General features: G+C 34.7%; 1 protein-coding gene across 1 annotated transcript; it reads left to right on the top strand.

Moving 5' to 3' along the window:
- Positions 1-118: 118 nt before the first annotated feature.
- On the top strand, positions 119-5,716 carry LOC128220622 (50S ribosomal protein L27-like). Its single transcript, XM_052929096.1, has 3 exons — positions 119-208; positions 4,587-4,780; positions 5,276-5,716. The coding sequence occupies exons 1-3, from the start codon at positions 139-141 to the stop codon at positions 5,501-5,503; spliced, it is 492 nt and encodes a 163-aa protein (XP_052785056.1). The 5' UTR covers positions 119-138; the 3' UTR covers positions 5,504-5,716.
- Positions 5,717-9,312: the final 3,596 nt, after the last annotated feature.

The following is a 9,312-nucleotide window of genomic DNA, read 5'->3' as shown; positions in this document are numbered from 1 at the left end:
GAAACAAAAGAATGATTTTTTAATTTAAAATTTTCAGTACGCGGACACAGTTTGGAAATAAATATGTTTAATTCATAATGCACGGTATATCTATGATTTCAGTTTTTTTGGCGGATGCCGCCGTGTTAACAAACCAAGATGGCCGCGCCCTTGTCATTTGCAAGGGCAATTTCTAATAAAATTTTACAGTTCTCAAAGACATATTCAGGTATATTGATGACAGGCACCATAACAAACATTTGTATGAAAAAGTGTTATAGATAACCCAATCATTTGCCATGTTTGTGTACTGATTTCGTTCTAAATGGATATAATTGATTCTGGTAAAACAAGGGAGATAATGATGCAAGTTCTTTCTTTACATTCGGAGTAAAGGTTATTCGGATATAGAATTGAAAACAGAAATTATAAAGAATAATAACAACAAAAACAGAGTATTACACACAAACACACGCATTATTCTATTGAATAATATGAAATATAGCTCTTAATGAATTATTGTGTAACGTGTTCGAAGTGTACTGTACGAAGCGGCTTAGTCCAAATAATTGTACGTTGACGGATTTTTTTTAGATTTTTGATATGGCAAATCCTTCACGTACAAATTGATTAGTATCAAAAGTGGGTAGTTGTTCCGATCAGGATTCCGGGTTAAAGCATATAGCGTCTATAAAATATCATAAAAATAAGAAATATTACCAGATAATGTTATTTTATATTAGTTCCGTACACAAAAAAATAAATATCCAACTTATAATTATGAGTTTGACGGCTTTTTTTCATTTCATTCTGTCAAAACATAACGATATATACATGAAGGGCACCTGCAAGGCTTTAGGGCACAGTTTTAAATCGCTCGGAACATTTCGGCCATGGCCGAGTTGTTACGATTGTATAACAAGGTCTATCTCGAAGCTTTGTCGGAGGAGGCCGAGCTATTACAATTGTATCGAGTTGTTCCCCTTCGCATAATTGTTGTCTGTGTCAGTCAGCTTTCGTTTTATTGGAAAGGTAAACAACTCGTTTTAATGCACTAAATGCTTGTTTAGTGCAAAATAACATTTCACTTACATGGTAAAATATGAATATAACTCTTTATGATCAATTTCAACCATAAAATACGTCACTTAAAACAATTTCAATATTTTTAAAACACCCCCGTTTTTTGCACATTCCCGTTTAGACGTTAGGGATTGGAAGAATCCCGTATAACACGTCTATTATTTTAGACTACCAAGCGGCTGTACACTATTTTATCAAACTTACCAGTATGGCAGAACTCTTTTAAAGTTTCATGAATGACAAAAGATGAAACTTTTATAATAATTTTCCTCAAGTTCACTTAACCTTTTGATTGTGTACAAATGATTTGATTGAGCTTAAAATAAATAATCACAAAATAATTATATAGAAGTTTTGTATAAATAACTTTCCTTGCAGCTTCTTGCCTTTGATCGATATATTAATTATGTATTACAAACCTCCCAATCTACTGCTATATCAATGATCTCTTTGAACTAACAGAAAACTGGGCTTTCTTGGCTGAGACACAGAGTTGAACGTTTTAAAATTAGAACGCTTAACAATTATGAAATATCAGATAACCAAGATTTCTCGGTCTATACAATGTCATTACAGTAAGGAAGGCTCAATCCTTTTCTTGATGACTGCAAGCACTCTAGCTATAAGTACACTCCAACTCTGTCAAACAGGAAAGCAGAGCTTTTTCTGAAAGATGGGGTTGCAACTTACTATGGCTCACAGGATAGCTGAGCTTTCCAGCAAGAGCATAAACATGTAGGCTTTAATGAACTATAGTATCGCTCAATGACAAACTGGTCCACTCGTCATTTATTTACTAAACAATTTGTCAAAGCTGAGCTTTTCAGTAAAGATACTTAATGTTTTCGATGAGCAACTTCAAAGTTCAAGTCGGTTAATACCAAACATTAAAAACCTGATGTCTTCCCTTCAGGGCTATTTCACCTTATAGGAGCAAAATAAGGTTACTTCCCAATTGCAAAAAAATGACAATTTTTTCCAAAATAAAGAAAAAATCAAGTACTGGTATATGAAGCTATAAATAAAACCCAGACACAGATACCAGAACTTTTGTGGAAAAGACAAGCGTGTCCAGGTGGAACAGCGTTCAGCTTTGTAAACATAAAAATAAAACCGGCATGGAAATTATTGAGATAAAAGTCAGTCATTCTTGTCAAGTTCAGGATAATCTTCAACAAAATCAATGCAATTTCTCGACAATTTCTATGGGGGTTTTATTTTTAAAGACATTCCTGTTTGGCCTTTACTGTCCATTATAAGCGTGTTCTGTCATCTTGTTTAATAACTATTTCCAGTATTCAGAAATATTTTCTATTGTCTATTTTTTTTCGAAAGGAAATTCAAACATCAAAATGTAAACAAAGTTGTTAATCAGCATTATTTCAAAGTTGTTGCCACTGTTCAAAGCCCTTTAATGAAGCTTCTGGGTTTATAGCCTTTTAAGAGTCTAAGATTGCATTCAAACCTATTTGTGCTATTAATTATAGGGTGAAATTTTGCTCCTAAAAGTCACATAAACTCAATAGCAAGTTGTTTGAAGTTTAAATTGAAAAGTTGGTCTTCTTCATGGCAGGATCTGTTATTTTTCTAGAGACTCGAACAACTTGCTACCACTGTATACAAGAGAACTGCAAAAAGGTTATGAAACCAGAATGCATTGCCAATTGACATATAACAAACTCTTTATTTTCTTTAAAAAAAAGTTATTACCCATTAGCTGGATAAGGCAATTCATTTCATGCCTGTCTGCCCATGGGATTGCCAAAGGAGTTTTGATTTAATCATTCAGAAAGCCTCTGATGAAAACCATCTCTAAATTTCCATTAAGACATTGATTGGTTTCATTTTAAAGTGAGTTATTTAGCATTTCACCTAGGTGTGTGTGTGTGTGCTGAATAATGGATTGAGAAAGCAAATATAAATGATAACAATGAATAAGTATGCCTTGCATGCCATTTATGATTATATATACCTGGTACTTACTGTCATAAAAGTGTCGTCCATTCTTATTCCCCCTTTCAAAGAAGAGGGGTATATTGTTTTACACATATCAGTAGGTAGGTTGGTCAGTCCGTCGGTAGACCAAAGTTTGTCCGAGTGATAACTTAATAATTCCTGGACCTATTGTCATCAAACTTGACATGAAGGTTTGGCCTGACCAGGAGATGGTCCCTATTTTTAGGGGTCATCCGGTCAATGGTCAAGGTCACAGAGACTTTAAATGGGAAATGGATGTCAAAGCATTTACAAGAGATAACTCAACAATGCCTGGACATCAAACTTGACATTGAGACTGGGCCTGACCAGTAGATGACCCCTATTGATTTAAGGTGTCATCTGATCAAAGTGACCTTGAATGCTAAAAGGTTGTCCGAGTGATAACTCGACAATGCCTGCACCAACGGCCCTAAAATTTGGCTTGGAGGTTGGGCCTGACCAGAAGATGACCCCTATTGATTTTAGGGGTCAAAGGTCAACCTTTCAGAGACCTTGAACACAAAAAGCTTGTCTGTGTGATAAATCGACAATGCCTGCACCCATGGCCCTCAAACTTGACATTTAGGTTGGGGCTGACCAGAAGATACCCCTATGGGTTTTGAGGTCATAAAAGTCAAAGGTCAAGGTCAGAACTCATATTTGTTATTAAAAGTACTCATATTTACTTATTCCCTGCTGCTAAGAGGATACATGTTTATCTGCAAATATCAGTCATCATCTGAACATGATAATAAACAAAACTGTAACTTCTATCCTCACACTTTGAATGGTCATAATCAAAGGCAACCCATGTTTATATTCACCTTCTTAAAGCAACGGGTAGACTATCCACTCCAGACAAGCCAGCCCAAAGTCAAGTTCAATGTTGCAGAACAGGAAATCATTATCAAAAGCGGTAGCCTTTTCACTTCCATGTTATGTGGTGGGGATAAGCAATTGACTTGACTCATGCCTGACTTATTTATAACTGTATAAACCATATAAGATACAAAATGCTTGATATACGTCCTTTTATAAAGAATAGTCTCATTTATGGGGAATTTCTTCCCAAGTCCGATTGTTGACTGCTGTGAGAATATGACTTTTTGACTACCAAGCGAATGAGATGATTCAGTGCACCAGGTTTTAAAATAACTGAAACTGTCTGATACACTGTCATATCCAATCCATTCAATTATCCTCTCTCTTGTGTCAAGTGTGCACCTCATTGACAGACACCCACAATTTGCTCTATATCTTTGAGGAAAGCCTGGGACAAGAGATCTGTTTTTTTGTTTCCCCAAACAATCTTCTATTTTGAGGAGGCCAAGGTGTTTGTCCATATTTAATTGCAGACAATTAAATGCACTATAGACAATGATCTGCAAAAGGCTGAAACTTCAGTGAAAGTCTTAGCAATAATTTGATTAAGGAAATTTGCCTGTAAAAAGTTGTTACAAAATCACATCTATCGAAATACAATTTATTCTCATCTCATTAACAATTAAAACAAAAGTTATGTGTCTTTTTTTTCCTTTCAACTTTAGGTCGGAATGTTTTACCTTGCGTAGTTTGTGAGGTTACGCGAGGTAAGAAGACCAAGTCAGGGGGCTCTACGAGGAACCAGAAAACAAAAACAGCCGGGAAACACAGGCGGCCATGGAAAAAAGATGGTGAATTTGTCTATAAAGGAGACGTGATACACACACAGTATGGTCTCCAGTATTACCCAGGAGAAAATGTGAGGTTTTTTTTTAAATGGCACAGAATTGCTTTAAAAAATCATCATACTGAGGTTTTATATAATTTAGCACAGTAATTATTTCTATGTATTTCATATCACAAAAAGTCACATATTGATGGTCTTATAGACTGTTCAGCTATCTGAAGTTTAAGAAATCGTAGGGATGTGTCTGCTGATTTGCAGATTTCTATGATGTTATGGCTCCAGAGACCCAAAAATTATAATGAAAAAATATATTTTGTTTTAATGATATTTTTTTTTAAATGGTTGCCTATGGTTGTTACTTCATTTGGTATGTATACTTACAGTCCAGTTTGCTTTAAATTTGAAGACAGAAGAGTCTTCAAAAGGGCTTCTAAATAGCCAGTTTTGCTTCAAAATCATTGTGCTTCATCCACATTGGGGACCTCAAACCTATTGCCAAAGCGTTGTCAGCCCTCAATCACATCCCTGAATAATAAACACACTTATGTTAGCCATATATTATTTCAGGTGGGCATTCAGAGGAACAACACACTGTTTGCACTGACTGACGGCATCCTGTGCATCTCCTCAGAGAAACTTCAGCCCTACCCAGACAGTCCACTGTACCAGCGGGTGAAGGATGGGCTCAACATTTACAAAAACTTCTACAATATTTTCCCCACACCTGTTCATGCCAAGTTTAAACTGGTCTCAGAAACTTCTAATGTAAAGGATTTGGAGTCAGGTGGACAGTAAATGGCATTGTGTTTCATACTTGTGATCACCAACATTTTAGTCAATGGACATAATATGGATCGTCATCATATTATCAAGGGCTTCTTTACCAGAAATGTACAATGAAACTCTATTACTGCATGTCAATAAATATAAATGTGTTCTTTGATATGGATACGAAGATGTGTGTTAAAATTATTTTGTACATGAAATCAATAAAATGATAACTTGAAAGAGTGTATTTTGGAATCAACATTAACTCTTCCTTGAAATATTTCAAATTCAGTAGATAAATGTCCAGACTAATTTGAGATGTGATGTATTTCTTACAATTGATATATATCAACTGTTTAGGTCAACCAAGAAGTAATTCCTTTTGCAATGATTTTCTGACATCCAAGATTTATGACAAACAGTTGGTAGATTGATGTGTTTTTGCACCCTACATCTTCAGAGTGAGCTATTATATTACTGCACACATTTAATCAGCATGAGTGATGTTTGTTTTGCTTGTTGTGAAACTTGTGCTTCCAAATCATCCGAGAACGTAGGATTATCAGTAAAATGAAATGTTTTGTAAAGGTTGCCATTCTGTCTATGCTTTATATTTCAATTACACAAAGCCTTTATAGAATTGATAATAGGTAGATTTTGTTCTTCCTTTTAAACTCAATGTTGAATATTTGATATGATCTTCTATTTCTAAAACATGGACTTTGTTTTAAATCTCTTAGTTGGACCAGTGTCAAATATTGAACAATGTGTCTAGTCAATTGCTTTGCTGATATATTGTTTCCTCTATATTATGCTTCATTTACATAATCATTACTATGACTTGGAAGCTGCATGCTACTGATACATGGAGGGACATTTAGCTGCAGGAGACTCATCATATCAGTGGCTGAGATGAGCCTCTCAACGTTATGTGGGATAGCTTCCTTCCTGGTAAGCTCTTAAACATGACATCCCATTGATTTCACCCTAGCAGAGCCATTGTCAAACTGTTGGTCTGGGTCCTCACTAATAGTTGAAGCTGCTGCATCTGTCATTTCAAAATCAATGACAGGATGCATTGCCATTAGCCATGAAAACATTCCCCTTTGGTCCATGTATATAGGTATTTTGATGGTTTGCCAATGGTATGCACATTTTCAAAGTTTAACATGCAAGTCCTGTAAAATATTGATAATATATCTACAAGTATTACCTCATAAGAGTGCATTAATCGTGAACTATTTATATGAGTGCATTAATTGTGAACTATTTATTTAATTATATAATCAATATGAGTGCATTGTGAACTATTTATAGGAGTGCATTACTGGTGAACTATTTATAGAAGTGCATTAATCTTGAACTATTTATTTGAGTGCATTAATTGTGAACTATTTATAGGAGTGCATTAATCGTGAACTATAGGAGTGCATTAATTGTGAACTATTTATATGAGTGCATTAATTGTGAACTATTTATAGGAGTGCATTAACTGTGAACTATTTATAGAAGTGCATTAACTTTGAACTATTTATAGGAGTGCATTAATAATGAACTATTTATAGAAGTGCATTAATCTTGAACTATTATATTTGAGTGCATTAATTGTGAACTATTTATATGAGTGCATTAATCGTTAACTATTTTTATGATGATAATGAAAATGTCCATTCACAAGTACAAACAGTAGATTAAGCTAATATGTTAAATGAAGAAAAGGTAATGCTATTGTCATTGCCTTGGTGTAATTGTCATCATGTGAAAACTTAAACATTGGCCTCATGTGTTAAAAGTTCAAGATATTCACTTATTCACTTGGAACTTGGTACTTATGTCACCAGTGACTGGACACATGTTTAGCAAGGCCCATAACTCCTGCTGTAATACTTATCAGGTTTTGCACCTTGATTGACAAAGAAAAAGGAACAGTCATTGGCATCTGATTACTGTGCTGTTGTAAAATGCTATAATTGCTAGAAATACCACATCATGCTAAGGTTTAATATAATTGCTAGAAATATCACATCATGCTAAGGTTTAATATAATTGCTAGAAATATCACATCATGCTAAGGTTTAATATAATTGCTAGAAATATCACATCATGCTAAGGTTTAATATAATTGCTAGAAATATCACATCATGCTATGGTTTAATATAATTGCTAGAAATATCACATCATGCTAAGGTTTAATATAATTGCTAGAAATATCACATCATGCTAAGGTTTAATATATTTGCTAGAAATATCACATCATGCTAAGGTTTCATATAATTGCTAGAAATATCACATCATGCTAAGGTTTAATATAATTGCTAGAAATATCACATCATGCTAAGGTTTAATATAATTGCTAGAAATATCACATCATGCTAAGGTTTCATATAAGGCATATATTTTCTAAAAAGTAGTGTTTGAGCCAGAGGGGCTATGATGATTTCCAATACGGTCGAAACTCGTTGGCTCGATATATCATGGCTCGATATCCTCGTTGGCTCGAACCAAATTAAAAGGACCGATTTTTATTTACTCTTTGTTCATATAAATTTCGATCGGATGGCTCGATATCTTGAGGGTCGATATTTCTCCACGCTCGAAGTCGTTTTCGCGGTCCCAAACAAGAATTTCACACTTTGATTTGTATGCTTGGGTCGATGTCATTTTCGCGGGTTCAGTTAAGAATCTCACACCTTGATTTGTCTGATTGGCTTCATTTAGCACAAGGCGCTAATCGATTAAAATTTCTTGACTGATATTATTATCGAATTTAAATGGTTTAACAGTTTGAATAAACATGCCATCACTTTAAGTTCTGTCTCTAATTGTTATCCATCCCTAAATTACTATGCATTTTGATATAACTTTTAAGCTATATTTGTGTAACCCACTGTTTACAATTGCTTGTTTTCGCCTAAATGTATTTTTATTATAAATAAAAAATAAAATGATATTTTCTAATAATCGAATAAGTCATATTACAAAATTTAGGGTGCGTAACTATGCCCAATAAATACTCTTCCTTCTCTTGCGGAGATAGCGTAGCCAATAACAAACAAGGTAAATTAGACTTTATGTAACAAATGAAAAAATAACATTCTGTAAGCAATCCCTCTTGGCTTGATATTCTCGAGGCTCGAAGTACTTTGGCCGGTCCCTAGAATATCGAGCCATCGAGTTTCGACTGTATTTCCATTCCACCAATATATTCACAGCCTGCAGTGTCAACCATAAATATCTGTGAAATTACTTCCCATGAGCAGGTCCCAGCACATTAATCATTAGCTATGTTGATGCTTTCTTTGACATATGAAGACATATTTCACACAGCTCAGTTGAAACATGTCACGCTTCAGGCGCGTCAGGCAAAGGTGTAGGTACTTGAGGCCAGGGCCTGCGCATGATTTTGATGCAACCGAAAGGGAGAGTAAAAGTCACCCCTCTGTCCTTCCTTCCATCTGCTCACACCCTTGTCCGGAGAATAACTTTAAAAAGATGGCATTGAAATAAAACTTGATATATTGGTATATAGATATATGGTAATGAGAGAAATTGTAGCGCACAAGAACCATTATCTTATCATGCATATTTATTAAACTATCTCCCTTTAACCATTTCCTTAATACGATCATGCATATTTATTAAGTTATCTCCCATTAACCATGTTTCATAATTGGTGCTTGTCTGGACCATATCTTGAAAAATTTTAAAGTGATTGAAATGACCCCTTCATGTATGGGTGCTTGTCCAGGTCATAAAATGGAATGTACTTGAGGGATTTAAATGAAACTTGGTATTGAAATAAATGGCAACGTCAGGAAGTGTAGCATCAAAGAGTA

Source organism: Mya arenaria, chromosome 2 (genome assembly GCF_026914265.1).
Source record: "Mya arenaria isolate MELC-2E11 chromosome 2, ASM2691426v1".
Taxonomy (NCBI): Eukaryota; Metazoa; Mollusca; class Bivalvia; order Myida; family Myidae; genus Mya; species Mya arenaria.
This window is presented reverse-complemented; position numbering and strand designations above follow the sequence as displayed.